A 21,268-nucleotide genomic window follows, 5' to 3' on the forward strand; every position below is an offset into this window, starting at 1 on the left:
TTTATTATAGGTCCTTCTGAAGGATCTATAATCAAGGCTACAGGTTCTAGAGTAAGGTGGTTCATCGCACCGCTAGGTGAAGCGGACAGGAAGAGTTAGGAGCCAGTAAAGATCACGTACATCTTGGGTTTGGACTACCCCAGATCGGTGTACACCGAGAGATCAGAGATTTTCAGCAATCAGATCACCAAGAAATACTAGATCCCGACAGAGAATGAATAGACAGGCATAACATTGTAACACTAAGCCATAAGATCGTGTTATTTCTTAATACACGCGTTTTTGAGAACTTCCAGCAATTTAATTTAATAGAAACGTTATCACATGCATGATTTACTATAAATTGTAAACTTTTGACCGCTGGAAATCATGTGAAACATTACAAAGTTGATAGCCAGGAAGATAAATTATAATTATAATAAAAATAAAATTATAGTAAACATAACGTAACTGTGGTGTGAAGGGTTGGTTCCATTAGTAATTCCATTTCAATTTTTGCTTTTTTTGTTATCTTGGAACAAGAAGCTTATAAATTGCACTTAGTCCTGTAAGAACCTTAGCGCTGCTTCCGGAGTGACAGGATATCCAGGTCAGGTAAGGTTAAGAGGTAGGGGGCGCCACTTATCGAGTTCCATGAGGAAGAATTAGGGCACTAATCTCAAAGCCATGTCCCCCCGGAAGAATGGGAGGTCAGTTCTGAATCAGCCTCTGCAATCAAAGCAGGCAGGGGGGGTGGCACACCCTTGTTGAGGCTAGCAAGAACCTCTGATACTTAGGGAACGAAACCCACCAACTCCAACAGTCATCTCCCACAGTAGACTGGACCTATAGAATTACTCTTGCACCCCAGAATCTCGTCATTTGCGGTTAGTGATGTGCCACTCCTGGATATCCATAGTCCGGTCAATTTAGACATTGCCCCTATTTTTAGGCTAAATTGACCGGACTATAAGGTTGCCCAGATTTAAGTGACACATCGGTTTTTGCTGTGCCCAGTGGTAGGTTCAACTGGAAGGTATAAACCAGCCAGAGATGATCCCAGCTGGGTACACATTTCGCTTAGTGCAGTGTCTGAAATCTGACTCTAATAGAGACCTCTGGGTATCTGGAGTCCACCAGATCTGGGTGACATCTGTCTGAAGGGACGCATAAAAAGTTGGCGACGAAGACGTTAAAAACGAACTTTTTGCATTGTTTCTACATCAGAGACACCTAGGTTACAAATAAGCTCAGTTTGGTTTCCCAGCACCTATCCAGTGTAATCTAGATGAAGAGGTGTTCCCATTGTTTCATCAGGTGCAATAATGAGTGCACTACGACACTAATATCAGCTAATAGTTGGTTAATGTTTTAACATTGGATATTTAGATCTAATACTATAGCTGGTAAGAACACATTATCATTGCTTCATATGAATTAAGTGAGTCTCGGGAACCACCTGGAAATATAATAATGTCTTGTGGTGTGGTATGGTATGAAAGCAAAAGTAGCGGAAGCACGGGGCTTGTACCTCCGTTACCGACATAGCGGCTTGCCATCGCATCGGTGACTTTGAGGCCAGCCAGCCTGGCATAAAATGTAATCTGCATTAGGACTATTTCTTTTTTTCGTTTTTCTGGATAAGTTATGGTCAATAGGTGACAAGTTTCACAAAATCCCTTTACATAATGTTTTTGATTAGTTCAACTGCACTTAATAATCCAGTTTAAAAGTAATTAATTATATTTATTAGGTTAGGTAAACAGGAGAATACTTTTTCAAACCACTTTAAAAATTGTTTATTAATTAGGTAAATTTTAATAAATGCGATTTCAGTAAACGAGGTACCGTTTGTTTTACAATAAAATTTATAAAATGTTTTGATTCTAGTATCGTAGATTTTTGTACAGGAAGTAGTTTTTAAGAAATTCACCAAATATTTTAACAAGCCGCCGTTTTGAATTTTGTTGACTAAAAATTTTAGTTTTAATTTAATTGACAATCATTACTAGATTAGCGTATGTTAAAAATTTTAACTTTCTACCTTTATCGGTTGTTTTAAAAAATCATTGCAAAAGACACAAGCATACGGACAGGCGGAAAACGATACATTTCAGGACATACGTTTATAGGAACTTTTTTGTTTGTTTTGATCCCAGGAACAACTTCCTGGAGTTTGTCGGTGTATTTCAGTTACACCCTGTATATATTTACGGTAATCTCCGAACCAACTGAACCGATTTCAATGAAATGTTCTATTACACTGTAGATATATATTGCAGGCATATTCTTATTTAGAACATCTCTCCGGGCTATGCCCGACTGGACTCTAAGGCAGTTAAAATATCCATATTGGTCTCTAAAGTTGCGAAATGTTAATAATTGAAGGAGCCTGTAAATTGTAATCAACTAGTGTAAACATTGTTTTTTGACAGCACGACCTTATGTTTAATTAATTTACTAACTATTTTGTTTACATTTATAGAGTGAAAGCATACAATAAGCTTGACTACCAGCCCACCCTACAGTATATACATCTAAGATATGCTAGAATATTGTTTTCTTTTTTCTACGTTGTGGGTTTAAACTAGAAGGGAAAACCTGAAATAAGAGTTTTCGAAATGTTGTTTCACCTCTGGTCCTCTTAATCATGAACACTGGACATGGGTATCTGATGCATGACATATGAATAGTCCAATTTTTAAATCATCTTATCGTATTACATCACAAGTGCTTTCATTAAGAAAGCTATGTACTTCTACTTTTGAGTTCTTCTACATTGGTCTATAACAGTTCGAGTGTTACTGAAATCGTGGGAGCTATTCATCTGGTGCACTTAATCATGAACACTGGACATGGGGACCTGATGCGTGATATATGACTATTCTAATTTTTAAAATATCAAAGTACCCTATATTACATCACATGTGCTTTCATTAAGAAAGCTATGTACTTCTACTTTTGAGTTCTTCTACATTGGTCTATAACAGTTCGAGTGTTACTGAAATCGTGGGAGCTATTCATATGGTGCACTTAATCATGAACACTGGACATGGGGACCTGATGCGTGATATATGACTATTCTAATTTTTAAAATATCAAAGTACCCTACATTACATCACAAGTGCTTTCATTAAGAAAGCTATGTACTTCTACTTTTGAGTTCTTCTACATTGGTATATTATAGTTCGAGTGTTACTCAAATCGTGGGAGCTATTCAATCAAATACACGGAGTGTTTCATAAACATTGCAAGCGAAGCCGTGGGCATGTGCAGGTTTCTAATAAATTTATATAGCATTTTCTTTTTCCTTCAGAAATCAAATAGTGATTGGGATAATATAACCTTGTGCATTCTACAAACAACACATTTGTAGAAATCTTACGACATTAGTAGCTTGAAGATTCTTTTATGTGATTTCAAACATTATTTGTCTAATATGTTCCGTTTATTTTTTGGCATGTAAAGAGTAATTATAAAACACAGCAGTGTTGTCTTTCAAGTTATGTATGCAGAACAAACTCACAGTTAACTGCCGCAAATAGAAACTTTCTTGTATCGGGATAGTAGGCAGTTGTATATTCTGCATAAAATCAATGCATATACCACCAATTTTGCCTTCACTATTTTTTACTGCATTTGTAACTTGCTTGATTTGTTTGGAAAATCTTTTAGCTCACCTAATATGGACAACTTTTTCTGCAACAAAAACATGTTTTGCAGTTTCATTAATGAACTTACTTTTTATTTTAACATCAAGTGATTCACAGGTGCAGCATGTGTCTACCTGAGGGCGTCCAAAGTGTAGATTAACCCTAGAACTGGCGGTCATTTCATCCTGTAGTGTCGGGCTGTTTTGGAGCTTCGCGCAAGGTTTTTTTAAAAAAATTATTAAAAATATAAAATAAAAGCAATATAAATAAGAGTATATATTTTTGTGTTCAGAATTAAACGTAGAATTGCACTATATTGTAAAATTAACCATCAAAAATTTTCTAATAAACACTTTTTTTAATCAAATATAAAATTTACGAAAAATATTTCTTAACTTTGGGGGGGACCATACATAGCAAATGAAGTTATAGTGAGAAATATTTATAAGTGAGATAGCCATTCTGTGTCAAATTTTATCTAGTTTCAGAAAAACATAAACATTATACACATTTATGAAAGCATCATAAAGCTGTAGAACAAAAAGCAGCGATGCGTATAAATTCTGAAAATCGGGTGTACACGTAATACTTTGGTAAAACAAGTTTTGCTAATACATTTATCTATGAATACATGTTATTTTGCATATTTTATTACTTAGAATAAAATAGAATATACAGTAGTAATGAAATAATTACCATAAATTATTTTTTGAAAAGTAAAAAAGTTAAATTTTGCCATCATTCAAACATTTTGCGAAAAATTTTCATTCAGCAAAATATAAAATAGTTTCTAAACCTTGTACTATATCAAAATTTATAAATTTATGGTTTATAAGTAATAGGAAATATTATGTAGTTAGAAAAATATAAATATAACTAAAGATATTGAAAAAAATATAGAATAACCCAAACAGTTATTATATATAACCAAAGAAATTACAGGCAATATATATATTATTGTGAAAACTATCTATTTACTAAAAATAAATAGTTACTTCAGAGCTAAAAGAGTGCTATAAATAACGTTTAGTAAGTGAAAACAATAACAAACTATGTGAAATGAATTTTAGCCAAGTCATTTTGCCATAGCCTACACAAAGCCGGTAATTTCTCAAACATATTTCAGTAAATAGAAATTGATTTATTCTAAAATATATATGTTTACACTACTACGACATCAAACAACACACTACACATTAAATACGACACTAAAACACGCGTAAAACTATTAAAACTTACAAATATCCACAGCTCGGCACGAAAGTGGTACAGAACGGCAGCGGCAATATGGCGGTCACAACAAACGGCGTCGCGTTTTCTTTTACGTTCAAAATAACAAGCTTGCTACGTCATAACCATAATACAAAGAGGAATAAAACTCATCTGTTCCTTAGCATTTTTCTTCCCGAATCTAATGGTGCATGAATTATATCGATACGTTACCGGAGTATATTATAAAAAGTAATTATACGAGGGAATGTTTGATCGACAAAATTTTGACGGTTAACACCACAAAAGCGGCATTAACCGACATAATTATGTCGATTAAACAGTTCTAGGGTTAAAGTCTTCTTTGAAGATTTTAAGATAGTACTTATAGCCTACATCAAAATCTGGGTGTGCCTGCCTGAATAACTTGAACATTTCAAGAACATTGAGCTGTTCATTAAGATGATATTCTTTAGAGCTGTAGTGAGCGATCTTGACTGGGAAAGATGCAATATGTGATTTAATAGCAGAAACCACAGTTTCTGGTTTGGCATTTGCAGAAACATGTTTTCCACATCGATCTGTTTTCTTGTGTGAGAAACATAAGCCGAACCAGTCACTCTTGCTCTTTTTATAACTTCAAAACTTGTAGTTTTCTTTGTGTCTCTTGCCCCTTTTCCTTATAGTAATATTACAATTTTGACTTGTTACCGGTACTTCTAAATTCATCTTACAAACAATAAGTAATAATGACAACAAAGTCAAGCTGACTGTGATTCACATTCACTACAGCTAACCTCTCCAACTAACTGTAAATAAATGGCATCAGCTGTTGGCTGAGAACAGCTGACTGCTCAGTTCATCTGATTCTAGCAGAAACAACACAAGTCACTGACTTATGCTGTTTCTGAAATGAATTAAAATTTCTATTCTGCTATTAATAGTGGTAGAATACCGGACTTGTGTTGTTTTTGAATGGAAAACATGTATCTACATATGAAGATGTAAAAAACACTGCTAACTCAATTTCACAAAAAAATGACTTATGCTGTTTCTAAAATGACCGATTCATTATTGAATTGGTCATTTTAGAAACAGCATAAGTAAAAAATCGAACTTTCGGAAAACGACAAAAAACTGTTTTAGTTATTTGCTGTCAGTATGAAAATGTGTTAAAAATTATATTATTTATCTTTGGTTTAATTTAAACACAACTTAGTAAACAAAATTTGTTTTAAACTTTTTTGTAATAAATGAACAATATTTTAAAATATTTTAAATCATTGACTTATGCTGTTTTTGATCGAATTGAGGTAAAAAAAATAATAACCAACTATTTTGTTGAATTAATAAAGTTTTATTATGAACATTAAAGCCTATCAATATCTAAACATTGTAAAACATTTTAAAAGAACTGTAAATAGATTACACATCAATTTGTTCATCATTTCCATCGTAAGTCTCCCAGGCGAATATTGCTTCATAAAAAGATTGAACTTCCTCATTTTCAGGTAGGTAAGGTCAGAATTTTAAGATATCATTCATTTTCTTTTTGTTTATAGGGATATACCCCTTAGAGTAAATTTTTCCTGAAGGCAATAACAGGTTTCTGTTACTGTTTCTTATGAGGAAAGTATGACATTGAATGCCGTCAATGTACTCTCTTGCAAGAACTACTCCTGGTGTGAATCTGAGTGTGTGAAGTGCATAAACTTTGAAATGCCAAATGGAATTTTGTTGTCTCTTGGAATATCTTTCCCACGGGTTTCTTGAGATATTACATTTTTCTTAAAAATATTAGGCCACCAGCCTTTTACATCAAGAATATCATCAGAATCTGGTAGCGTTACTAAAAATGAATTTTTCGCTGATGATTGTAAAATCAAAGCAGCAAGTTCTTTCAATGTGAATATTCTGTCAAACTTTCTAAGTTTTATTTTGACCACTGCAAAATCACGATCACAGGGTAAAAATGAGTGACCCCCTTATGGGGAAACAATGATCAACACTTTTAAATTGATTCAAAGACACTAAGGCATTAGCCAGTCAGATCAATGAATGGTTTTTATTCTGCCCCCCGCATCCGTCTGAGAATGTATGAAGATTTTCAACACCTGCCATATGTTCTTCTAGGTAATTAAGTATAGAGGTGCAGACTTCGTTTGGGCTTTTCCCGGCAACACCTTCATAGTACATAATTGTAATAAATTCTTTCACGTTCCTTAAACAATTAATCTAAACAGAATTTGAGATTCTTGTGCAGTATATTTTAAAATGTATTAATTGCATTCAATTCTAATAATACAAACTGATTGAAGTTCTTCTTATTTTTAAAGAGTAAATTTCGTGGTATTAATACAATATTCCAGCTCTCAAGGGAATTCCGTAAGAAATAAATTAAAATATATATCATATATTTTGTTGAATGTTGCATCTTATTATTTTGAGATTCGAACAGGTACTTTAGGCGAAAACTAGTTTACAGTATAACGAAATAATTAAAGCGATATTATGAAAATTATTATTTATGTAATATCCTTGTACATCGTGTCTTCGTTTAGATATTATCACGTAACTTTCACAGTTATTAACAGTTTTGTTTGAGATTTCATGTTTGAGCGATGAGTCTTTTTTTCTCTAAGGGTTGTTAAATGCGGTAAATGCCCTGCTTAAAGACATACAGAAAAGTTAGTGTTATCATGAATAAAGTGTACACTGCTTACTTCAATTTCAATTTGGTAATCAACATAAACCACGGGTTGCTAATAAGGTGTACATAAAGTGCGAGAATATCTTATTATGATGTGAGGGTAAGAAAATCATTCCGTTCTGGTTGGTATTCCTGAGCAACCAGCACAACCACTGAATGTTATATCTGTTAGGTAGATCTGAAAGAATTTTAATACATGGAATGAAATGAAAATATCACTCACAAACCTTATCTCAACCACTTCTCTAGCAACTACCTCATAGTTTTTAAATACGTAATTTCACATTTGAAGATGTCTTGAGTGAAAAAAAATACATTACCGCACCTCTCCGCAACTCAGACTTTCCTATTGATGAAGGATCGCAACGTTTCTTTCAGATAAAACCCAGTGAGTGAAAAACTACTTACTTACCTAAAACATTCTAAAGAGGCAGCGAAATTTATAGGATAAAAACAAAAATATAATTCTTGGTTAGACATCGAGAAACGCAATTCATTTACCCTTTCTAAAGGAAAACATAAAATTATTTGTAAATACGTCCAATTCATTCACAAATCTAGTGAATTTTAAAGCAAGTCTTTAAATATTATCATTGCATAATTGGAATATATTTTATTGTGTTTATAGACAGGCCGTACTCAGACCAGGTTTTCGGAGAGAATTTACCCCCCCCCCCGGACTGGGCCCCGCCGCACGTCTACGGGGTGACGGGGGCGCGGTGGTGGGACATGATGGGGCCCGGCCGAGTATTTTTCCGGGGCCCACCACCAAAGCTGAGTACGGCCCTGTAGAACTTTGGAAAAAACTATGACGATTTGGACGTTATTCTTCAGAAAATCGACTGCAAATCGGATCGATGGATGGTGTGTAATCTTCAACTTAGTAATGTACTGTTTGGCTGTCTCAGGCCGGTTACATAAAATATCCCTGCCTCAGGCCTTCATAACACGAGAATTCTGATTGGTGATCGCCGTGTCATATCAACTCCAGGTGAAAAATATAAATAACATAACATAGGTTTCACTTTAAATGTAATCAAAAAATAGTTTTGATCACTTCTCCGATTAAGAATTTGCCAACAGATAGAGAATTCTTTAAATGTACACGTTCTGGGGTTCAAAAGTTCTCAAGACTCTCTTGCGTCAAGTTGCTAGATTGGTTTCTACTAATCCCGACATTAATAGACGATTATCTGAAATCAATTTTCTGATCAATGGCAGCAAAGGAATAAAACCTTTTAAGAATACAGTGCACAAGGTTTGGATTGATGCTTATGAAAACCACTATACAATATAAGCCAGCAGTTTTTATTCTCAAGGATGTAAAATCAACTTAAAAAGTTTTGTTCTAAACTCGTATGTAAATTATTCTACCGAAAGCTATGGAGTCTATACCAAAGAGCAGGTAAACAGATTTCACCGGGAAGTCAGTGATTTAAGAGTGACGCTATCGAGGAAGATAAGACGTCAACACGCTAGCTGGTTGCTGGCGGATGCTGAAGAGGAAAGCAGAAAAAGAAAAGCGAAAGTGTATTTGAAGTAACATCAAAGAGAGGAAAAAAGGGTTAACTGACAGAAAGTTAAACACGGAATTAAATGAACATTCTTCGTCATTAAACCTTCTGCTTGAATGTGTTGCAGTATTATTAATAAATACTGTCAAGAAATTACCACCGACTTTTCATTATCCACATTTAAGGTGGCGAAATACTATATATAAATATTTAAAGCCGAACCAAAATTTGACATACAAGGTTGGAAAGTATTAAAGGATGGGTTTAAAAATGTCATAAAATTATTTTCAAACACGGGAAGTATTTTTGTAACGTTGTTTGTTCGTTCTAAACATTTCTAAAGCGTAAAGCTATCTAGTTTTTTGCATCCATATCTTCATAATTAAATTACTTTCCTTATAAAATGTAATCATCACTACTAATAAGCTACTGCTTTAAACATTAAAAAACAAGCGTGCTTTGTTTAGGTGTTAGTTAACAAACAACATTTTTATGTACCGTGAAAACTAGAAACTATCATAGTAAACTGAGCGCCTCTACAGCATCTATGGGTAGCCCTCACTGTAGTATTCATTATAATTATTTTAAGCAAATCGTATTTTAAATTGATAGAAAACTACTTCTAGTTTACAATACTGTTTTAAAGACATTTTACGCAATCAGGAAAATACTATTGATTTTTTTTTATTTACCAAAAGTTTTATTGTTAGTTTTATCATAGTAAAAACGTGTTAATATACTCATTTTGGAAGTATAAATTGTGATATAATTTTTGAAACCATATTCATGTAAATGAGACAGTATGCCATCGGTGTGCGAGCCCTCGAGAAAAAGGATAGTAGAATTTCGTAATACCACCGCAATTTACTTCTATAACGTACAACTGCGTTAATTACGCTAAATAAAACAACAAAATTCTTTACAAAATTACCTTACGGCTATTTTTAATCAACACAGAAACGTATAAGTATATATTGAAGAGTATAAAATATTATTATGATAAATAGGTATGAGAATATTAGAAACGATACGTGAACTAATCGCTGTAGTACGTTTTCCGCTGAAAAATAAAGAGCGTATGATGGCATTCGATACTCTTAGGACTCCTTAAGAGAGAAAAGTTGAGAGATCGATTGATTAAAAACATCAGAGCATGTCAGTTGAGTTATTACGTCTCAGGGATAGTCATCGCAGTGTACGAGGTTAGGTTTGACAGTAAAATGAGTCAGCTGGTAGCAGTCGCTCAGCTGTTAACAGGATCAATTTGCCGCTAATCAGCTGATGAGAGTGCAGGTTGTGCAAACACAAGGAGCGGATGCACAAAAAGACCTCCGCGCCTCGCCGGATCCCCACAACTTTCCCCACGCAACCTTGTAGCCTTCCGCCCCTCCCTCCACCACCCGCTAGCTGCCAATTTTACGGTATTTGTCGCATGAAAATCCCAAGACGAATTATTTATAGTAATACCTGTCGTTATTTCGCAAAAAGGTTAATGCAACTGCCACCGATACAGTTGAGGAAATTATTTCTGCCGGTTCCTCTGCACCGTAACGGCGTATTGCACATGTCTATAAATCACCTGTTTCAGTTTTGAATAGCCTACCTTACAACCTGTAAAAACCAAAATCAAGTATCAAGAGTATTTATACATTAGTATCTGTCTAACTTAATTAAATTGGTAATCAAATTATATACACGTTTAAGTGTCTTAACAACACCAAACTTTAGGTATACATTTGAGTGTTGGCAAACCGACAACCTCATGTGTGTTACTTTTGGTATATTTATCACTAACAGTTATCAGCGGCTTCGCACAAAATTTCATAAATTTCGAAAAAACAGACACCATGGCCATATTTTTTTAAATGTCATTCCAAATAATCCTGAGATAAGTAAGTCGCTAAAAATATATTACAATCTCTTAGTCTATTTTGTATTTAAGTTTAGTTATGGTTATTGAAGTCGGAAAGTGAGTTTTTATAAGTACGTCTAAAATTTCTCTAACTTCTCTCCAATATTTCATGACATTTTATTAAATAGCTCCAACGGTTTCAGTAACAATTGGAGTGTTTTTTAGGCCAGCGTGGAGAAGTCTAAAGGGATACTGAAGTCGGTCAATTAATATACTTATGATGGCATTTTCTGTAGTTGATAAAAATCCAAATAATAACAGATCCAAAGAAAGAAAAGTAAAGTGTAACTGTGATAAATGAATAACAGCTCACATTTACTATCACTTGTTTAAATGTGTACAAATTATTACACTTAATATTCTTGATTTTGACTGGTGATTAAAACATATTAATATCTCCAGTACTTTACAGACATTCTCGTACACAGGTAGACACCATTAGATTTTTATATAATAGTGTAGATTAATTATTAATCTTAGAGTACAGTTAATGATGTGCGTGGTTCGCTAAGATTACTTGAAAAAGTATAACTCAAAGAAGGCTGTTAAACAAAATTCGTGAGGATTATTATCCCTTAAATACTTTTAAATTTTTTAAACCTTCTGTCTTTACGTTAAGAAGCTCCCAGAATATATTTATTATTACTAATTTATAAATATACTTTGATTGTTTGTTTATAACAAATTGTTGATATAGTTGATTAATTTTAAACTATTTAACATAGTTTTCAATTAGGTTTATGTTATGTTTACATTTTAATAATGGAATGAACAAAATTACTAAATAGTAAAGACTTTATGACAATATGAGGTAAAATGTAGCATCGCCTTAAAATAACCCATCCCATACGGTTTAATAAATCTAGAATTATGAAATAGTTTCTCAATTCCATAAGTTTTGGCTTAGCATAAACACACTTGTGTATTTTAATAGCCTTTTTCAAGGTAAATGCCACTACCAGGCGTTAAATAACATTCATACCCATATTTCTTAGGCTGAATTAATCTTTTACAAGGTCGTAATTTAAAAAAGCAGTGTATAAAAAGTAATACACAAAAAACAAAAGCACTGTTTCTAATTTCCTAACGTATCAACATCTCTAAATATACAGATGATCCTCCTCCGTAGACTAGTGGATATAGGGTACTTTGGGATTATACCGACCACACCCAGACATGAATCGTTATTTCACATTTCGTTTCTACTGATTACTAGATTAGCGTAGAACAATATTTCGTCAATATAAAACAGGAATTGTCTTATCGCAAACCCCTCCCCATCCTCAGACAGAGGTCAAAGTCGAGCGTCTAGTAGATAACGTGATTGCAGTCTCGCCGCCCTTTCAGCTGGTGCATCGCTTTGTTGTACTTCCGTGTTTTACCTCTACATTTCTCCAAACACAAAAATTCAACAAAAACAATCATTTACCAAACTAAACTCTTTATTAAAAAAACACTAAAAACTTGTTTTTATTCTTGATCACATTCCGCCACCCAAAATGCGAGTGCCTCCGGCCATCAGCGCGGGCATTGACAGCACCTTCGGTGCTGCCCCGCGCTGATGTCGACGAAAGAAAAACATCCCTCGAGATAGTACCTATCAGTAAAATATCAAATTCTAGAGGGGCTAATCAGAAATATAAATTGAATTGTAATGGAAAGGCAATTATGTACCGTGCAAATCACGTGATGCCGCGCGGCCTGCTGTAATCAGGATTCTCGAGAAAGATAAGATAACAGCGATCACAATACCTGGAAATGCTTGTAGGTTTGTAATTTTGTAATTGAAGAGTTGTTTTTTCGTTCTATCATGTTTGTTTCTATAAATTTCTATTTTTGTGTTCTTCATACTAGTGTGGTCGGTATAATCCCAAAGTACCGGATATAGTTATGGCTCTCTTATTTAGAGATCACGGGTTCAAATCCTGGGAAAGTCCCATCAGATATGAATAACAACCAAAGTGACCCAGACAAGCCAGCATCTGAGGCTTAAATAATGATATGCAGATGGAGATCATACTACCAGATGCTTGTGTGTATTCAGAAAGTTCCGAGCTCAAACGGGTTTTCACGCAAATCTAATCGTATATATGAATAAGTTTTCAATATTAATTCAGTTACGGAACACAGCTGTCACCTTACCAGCACGGTAACAAACTTCAGCAGCGTCTTGACCACATCACCATGCCCCGCTGGGGGGGGGGGGGGGGGCTAACGTGGCGTCGCGGTCGCGTCTTGCCGCTCTACTTGACCATTAGATTGGCCCTCATTTTGTAACATAGTCATTTTGTTATGATTTCTGCCATACTAACTGTTGTGCTACATTTTTGCCTCATCACAGCAATGCACGTGCAGCTGATTTTACTGTAGAGCACTAAGCATATAACCTTAAATGAGCGAAAGTAAAATTAATTATCGGACTAAATAGAAATTATAAGAATTTATACAGATACTATAAGTTATCCGCGGCTTCGCATGCCATTTCGTAGGTACGAACAATTCTGGTGCGAAGGAAGTATGCTTCCGACACCAATGTTGAGTTTGCCACGATCCAAAAAAGATGTTTAAAAGTGTGAATTTATTATAGACACTGTAATTTAATACGGTCTTAGTATTTTTCCATAGATGATTATGCCTTTTCCCAATCAAGAAATTGGCCGGGAAATAACATTACAATTACATGTGCTATAAACAAATTTGCTTAAACAGCTCAAAAAGCCTATCTGCACTGCTAGCAGTTACCCGCTCCTTAACACGCAATTTAGTAGGCGTAGCACGTGTTCGATTGCTGGTTCCAGCGATTAATATTCACCACGACAATGTTGGGTTTGCCTTGTTGACACAATCAACAAAAATACGACAAAACGTCCTATATTTATGACCATTGTAATTTACTTCGTTCTTTGTTTCATAGTTGATTTTGCCTTGTTTCCCGATCAAGAAAATATACAAACACAGGACAACCCTACTTCTGTTAAAAGACAACTAAGATGGATTTTATTACAGTAATCAGATTTGTAATACAAGTTAGATAGTAGCTTTGTCTTTTACATCTAATGCTTAATATTTACTAAAAGTTTACAGCTGCAAATACATTAGCAATGTCAATAGTTATGTGTATGTTTGTTTATATCCTGAAATATATTTTAAATATTTTAGAACAGAAAGAGCTTGAAGAGGTACATTAGTAAATAAACACACTCCAGAGAACTTTCATGGTATTTGCCACTTGCTTCAAAGGGAATCATCGGAGTCAAATTCTGACCATCTTATGTTTAACGACTTTTAAGGTAGACGGGTGGACAAACAATAAAAAGTTACATAATCACTGAAATATAAAAATGGCAATAAAGTTAATAATTATGACTTTATAAATAAGTAACACTATAAATGTAAACAAACTGGAAATAGTGGTTAAATTAATTAAACACATGGCTGTGTTGTCATAAAACAATGTTTACACAGAACAGTTGATTACATCTGACAATTAATATTTCACAACTTTAGAGACCAAGATGAGATTTTTTGCTACTGTAAAGACCAGTGGGACGTAGCCCGGATGGATTTTTGAAATAAGAACAGGCCTATATACATCCCAGGAACCGCAAGATAATCCATGTAAAATTTCAGTACAATCGGTTGAATAGTTTACGCGTGAAAGCAAAACAAACAAATATAGACACTTTCACATTTTTGATATTATTGGGATTAGGATTAGGATTAGGATTAAAAAAATGAAAATATTGGTTTGACAACCAGCAATTATTGTGTCGAAAATTGCTGTTACTTCGAGAGAATGGGTGACCATCAAAGATCCCATCGAAACACGGTATGGAGTATGGACACACAACTGAAAGTATAGTTAGAATTATACTTTGGTTGGAATAACAAAGTGTCATAAGGCAGACTTTCGTAGGACCCATTAAAGTCGTCGAAGGAATAACAGTTGAAAGATATATCTTTGGAAAAACCATTGGCAAGTACATCAGTTAGTCACAAGATGAGCCAGTATATCTCAAGATGTGAATCTCAAGATTCACGAATAGGTGTAAGAGCTTGAGAATAAAATGAATTAACTGGAAGCAACAATTTTATTGACTTGCGTTACATAATGTCTTCACAACAACACCTATTCTTGAAAATAACAGACAATCACGCATGAGGTAATTGAGAAATGCTACTATTTATAATAAGGAGCTTTTCTTTCCTGAAATATTTAAGTCCAGAGATTAGCAAAGGTTTCTAATGCAAAAACTGTTATAGGCTATAGTGGAATTTTTATTCCTGAATATGTACAAACTAGGTGTTACTCGCGGCTTCACACGCACGAGTCTAAGACAAGGATGTCATAGGTAACGCCTGGCCAAAGCATCCCAGTCTTTTTTGAATAAGTAAAGATCATCGGAGGATATCCTTTTCTCTGGAACAACTTCGGAACTTTTAATACTTTATTAAAAGTTATTGAATTTTCGATTAGTTTTATTTGTGGATCTTGTTTGTGAGAATCAATCAATCTCAACCAATAACAAAATTATATTTCTTCAATACTCATCTTAAAATACGTGTCTCAAGTTGATATTTAATATTTATAATAATTTAGTGTAATAAAGCCCCACTTATCATCTCATAAACACCATAATTGTGGCAATAGAACGCGTTTTCGCGTTCAATAGAGTAACGAGTGTACGCCTGGAAACAAAAATTTGTGAATTTTTTATCACTAAATTATTGTGACATAAGCATGATCCAAAACAATTTTCTTTCGGGCAACTTATACTGATAGGCCAACTACCGGTTTTGGGTTGGGTCAAATTATTTATTAAAACCGTGTTTAATCAGTCCTTTACCTTTCCTAAATTCGGGAAAAGAGGCAAAATTTTATGAAACTACATACAGAGAATTATAGGTTTTAAATTATGAATTTTGTACAATTTTTTAACCAGATCGATGGAAAATTGGCTGTGGATATTAATATAACCGTTACAATATGTGTAGAAAAAAAGTCCTAGGAGTACAGAGGATTTTACACGATAAAATCAAATTTCCTTACTCCAGATATGCCTGGATAATTTTTATTAATTTTGGCATTTTTTAATAAAATCTTGTACTTAATCATCCTTTATTGCATTTTGACAATAAAATATTGCATTGCAAAAATCAGTTTTATATTATTAATTACAATCACTACTATTATTACATTCATACTTACAATACTCATTCAGACCTACATCTCTTGCCCATTCACGCCAACATCCACTCAACATGAAAGTCGGGGCTCTAACTAATTAATTTTTATTTAAATTTTGATTCTCCCAGTAGCCAGCCATAAACTCTTCGACAGAATAAAATGTATTTGACACCAGTGGTGCTTCAGAACAGCTCGTGATATGTTGGAAAAAGAGAGATCGTAAGGACTAGTAAGATTCATACACATAATTTTACATGAAGAAAACGAAGGATGTTTTATGACACCCCGGATCCCAGACAGAAAGAGAACGGTCAATGTCTATGTGATGCGCCTTGCGGTGATTGGCAGTATTGTTATTTTATCACTCGTAGCAAGTAACAGTGATCACAGATGCAGCTCGTAATATTAAATATGTGAACTGTAATATACGAAAAGAATATTCAGTAACAAATATAATAAGTACCATAAGCATCTGCGCTTGCGCGATTTGAGATGGGCCTTCAGCCACATTCCTCAATCAATAATATTTGTAAAGTAAGTTCTTCTTCCACATAATTGAAATAAAATAATAAATTAGCATACCTAATGTGGGAACACGTCACTTACGTTTCCTCCACATAGTTCTAAATATTAACACGTATTAGGCTACTAATTGTATTACCACAAAACATTTACCTAGTTAGTTTATTTTATGGATATGGTCGGATACATTTAATTTGGCAGTTGTTGAAGTTGTAAGACTGGAAATTTCTGAAAATCGATTACTGTTTTTATGAATGGGATAATACTTATCTGTAGAAATAGGATGAAGAACTAATGAATGAATTATACCGCGACAATACATGCGCCGCTGATTGTGTACTGCATTTAGCCGGCAGTAGGAGAAGATTACTGGCGCTGCCGCTAGGTCGCAGCACCACCCGTCTAAAACACGCGAGAGTTTTCAAAATTAATACCCTATAAACACATGCAAAATAAAATATTTAACAATTTTTTAACACTTAAAAATTTAGAAAAGTAACTGTACTTTTATGTTTAAATAAGCTAACTAGTATATTCATTCAAAATGTTAATTATTTTGCTAGACATCTGACGATCCAAAACAACACAGCTTTGTAGTTTTGTGACAGCAACATATATACCCAACTGAGATGAAACACAGATGTACTTGCTTCGGCAGTACATATACTAAAATTGGAACGATACAGAGAAGATTAGCATGGCCCCTGCGCAAGGATGACACGCAAAATCGTGAGGCGTTCCACATTTTTTTGCTGTATTCGACTTAATGAGATTTATTTTAATATTGTGTTTTATATTTTAGAAACTTATTAACTACAAAGTTACATTTTTTTAATAAAAAAATTAATTTTATTACACTTTTTAAATTACCTATTTTAATGTATAATACGGAAATATATTTTACTGGTTGTATTTATGAATTAGACGTTTAGTCTGATCATGAAATGCGCTGAATGGAACGTGAAAGATGTTTGTCGCTAAGGGTGAAGTTCAAATCAGAATTTTAATTCCAGATTGATCCACTAATACATTGATCTGATAAAAAGATAAAAAATTTGACATTTATGAGACAGGTTAAAAATGTATATTAAAACATTCCTGCAAGAAACATGTATTGAACGAAACTTGCAAACGCTAGATGCATGTATTGTTGTATTCATCAATAACTGGGTACTGTCTCAAGCGATATTAAGAAATAGGACTTACACGAATAAAATATCGCAGTGTAGATAAAAACAAACTTGATGATGTCCTTCGTATATCCCAGTAGGAAATGAGCTATGCTGTAGGTAGGGGACCAAACGTTCTTTACCACACATTTTACTATCTTCTCTGGTGGTCATGCTTTCTACATGTCTGGTCATGTAATGAGTGTCTGTATAAGCTACCACGCATAGTAAAATCAGTGTTATTATCTCTACTAGTTCTCTGATAAAGACTGGAGTTCTGGTCGCTCCTACCTACCCAATCCATGTACTTGTATTTATGGATGAGATGTGGCTGGATTGATGGGAAAATCTAGTTACTTGGTGAAGTAGTTGCACTTATAAACTCAAATGTTATTTTCTTTCTTTAGTCCAACATCTAATGGAAGGATTATATACTAATTTTAAGGAATGATTCAATCAAAGGGCGATATACAGTCCTATTTTCAAGGATAATACAAGTTCCCCTTATACTTTTAGCTTTTAGCTCGGTAGAGAAGGCCAGCCAAATATTAATAGAAAGCATGGTAGGAGTGAGCACATAAGTTCTTTTAATTTCATTGTAACTTAGGACAGTTGAAACTTATAAACCCAGTTCAACTTGTTTGGGATCAATGGAAGGCGCCTTTTCTTCCTTTTGCTAAGTACCAAATGGCGCCAATTTCTAATCAATCAACATTATATGATTTGTTGTACTAAAAACGTACAAATTCTACTAACTTTCGTTAATAGAAATTTCACTACAAGTATCATTTTTTTATTATACCTTCATTCATTGCCGTATTATTTAGTAGTGTTAGTAGGATAATACGACTGCGTCATGCAATCTATGTAACATACAATACATTAAATAAAAACAAATTGAACAATTATGACAATGTAAATAAATTATGCTAACAACCGGTAAATAATAAAACTGTAAATAACGGATAATTATTTATTGTATTACTAATTTAATTATCTCATCTGATACTTTGAAACGCCTTTAGCCAATCAAAAACGAGGTAGATACTCTGAGCGCTTCTTTCTCTAGTACCGAAACTAGCGCTCAGAAACGAAGAAAACAAATAAATAACCATGATCTGGCCACCCTAATATGAGTTAAGCGGTTGACAAACAACGCAAACACAAATTTCATATAAATAATTTTTGGACCAAAATATACCATTATAATTTATAATAAAAAATTATGATTCACTCATTCATATTTAGGCTAAAGATATTCACTCAGAAACCCTTAATATTTAGTGTCCTGTAGTTTAAAATGTTATGGCAAATAAAAAAATACTATATTGTTGATTTTCACTTTTCCAGGTAGATAAAGGGGATGTCGCGTGATGGGGATGTTTCAGCATGTATGCTGGATTATGATTCTACTCCATGGATACTCTTTGTCTTGTCCAAATCCTGACAGAATACTGCCTTGCCAATGTGCAAAGCATGGTGTTGAAATTCAAATTTGGTAAGTAATTTCATTACTCAGAGGCAATAGCATTGTTCTTTAAATCAACCAATTAGTTGTCCAATAACAGTGTTTTGTGTAGCGTATCTACTAGAGCATAAACACAATAAATTAAAACAACATTATTTTTAGTCACAAAATTTTCAATGATATAATACATTAAATTTATATTTCTGGGAAGTAAACATTGAATTCTTCCAATTGTCTGGTAACTGAATCAATTATTTATACACACTAGTAAAGACTGTAGGCGTACTGAGTTGATACAGTAAATTCAACTCATGTTAAAATAAATCCAATTGTAATATTATCACTACTTAGCCCTGCAATTTTTTTACCAAAATAACTAAATAAAATTATATCGGCAGAGAAAAAAAATGCTACAGCATAACTTTAATTTTTGTTCCAGGTGCAGTCACAGTGAAGTGTCTAGAATTTTATCAGCATTAGAATCGGTTGCTGCTGAAATAAAACAGCCAGTGGATGAATTGATATTAGAGAACAACGCTCTTCCTTCGTTACCAGGGCGAGCTTTCTCATCATTGAACGTCATAAGATTGATGCTCAGGGAAAATGGACTTCAAAGAGTGACGGCCAACTGGCTTGCGGGACTGGAGAGTTCTTTGGTGGAGCTGTTCATAGTGGAACCAGAGTTGAGAAGTTTGCCACTCGAAAGTCTTGAGAGTTTGCCTAAACTGGAGGCGATTACTCTCCATGCAGGAGCCGTGACTAGACTGCCGAGGTTGGCTAACCTGACTCAGTTGAGATACTTACACACTAGACTGCCCTTGCTGACAGAACTGCACACGAGCAAGCTGCAGCACATGCCGGCGTTGGAGCAAGTCCACATAGTCTCCTCCCCGCTGTTGTCACGGCTCGAGCAGGCGATGTTCGACCATCTGCCGAAGTTGATGTTGTTGAACATCACTGGAAGTGGAGTGGAATACATCCACCCTCGGGCTTTAACAAGGCTACCTTCCCTCGTGGAACTGTCCCTAGCAGGGAACCGCATCGTGGATGCAGGTCTGATCGGCCGTTCCATCAGAGAGCTCCCGTCTCTCTCTGTCCTCAGACTCGACGAGAACTTGATCGATAAACTGCCTGAAACTACGTTTGTCGATATCCCCCCATTGCGGGAGATTCATCTAGCTAGAAACTACATAACGGAGATCCACCGAGGTGCTTTTCACAGACTTCCCGCTCTACGGGTGTTGGATCTAAATGAAAACAGACTAAGAAAAATCCATCCGGAATTTTTCCTGCAGCCTTTTGATAGTGGTTTGGAAGAGCTTAGTGTCATACATAATGAGCTGGACGATGTTAATCAGCTGAGGATAATTTTGGAGGCTTTGCCTCGTTTGCGATTTCTTGATGTAAGTAACAATAAACTGCAAGACATTACCTATGGATCATTGAGAGGACACGGCTATTTGGAGCGTCTTCATCTCGACCACAACAGGTTGAGGAGGGTTGTCAGAGAAGCCTTCATCGCGATGCCTGCCCTCCGAGAACTCAGACTCTGTAACAATTCACTTTCTAACTACCTGGAAATGCCTTTATGGAACTTGCCAGCTTTAAAGGTGAGCATAAAATCCTTATTTAAAAATATTTATCTTCACATTGCTTGCAAAAGTCGAACAATTAAAGTGAATGTAAGAAGTGGAATATACGAGTCTAACTAGAACCCTCGTGCTTTCTAAATAATAAATAATGACAAGTCTTACACAAATACTCTTTCTTTAAAGTACTCAATCTTCTTTATTTTATTGTAGAATTATAGAAAGTACAAGTTGGGACGTTATATGTATGTGAAATATAAAACCATTTAATATTGAATATCTACGTATTAAAAATCCATCAAACCTTTTCTAGGAAAACTTTTTTTTAGATTAAAACATTATTTGTAGTATAAAA

General features: G+C 34.4%; 1 protein-coding gene and 1 non-coding gene across 2 annotated transcripts in view; both read left to right on the forward strand.

Annotated features, from left to right (window-relative positions):
- Nucleotides 1-21,268, forward strand: part of LOC124365092 (protein artichoke-like) — a 54,224-nt gene that overhangs the window by 14,928 nt on the left and 18,028 nt on the right. The window contains 2 exon segments of the mRNA XM_046821026.1: nt 19,207-19,354; nt 19,764-20,934. Coding sequence (XP_046676982.1) covers nt 19,230-19,354; nt 19,764-20,934 — 1,296 coding nt within the window. The 5' untranslated portion in view covers nt 19,207-19,229.
- On the forward strand, nt 17,330-17,436 carry LOC124365642. The gene has a single exon (XR_006922737.1). It is a non-coding gene; the product is annotated as a U6 spliceosomal RNA (small nuclear RNA).

The sequence above is a fragment of the Homalodisca vitripennis genome, chromosome 6, assembly GCF_021130785.1.
Source record: "Homalodisca vitripennis isolate AUS2020 chromosome 6, UT_GWSS_2.1, whole genome shotgun sequence".
Lineage (NCBI taxonomy): Eukaryota > Metazoa > Arthropoda > Insecta > Hemiptera > Cicadellidae > Homalodisca > Homalodisca vitripennis.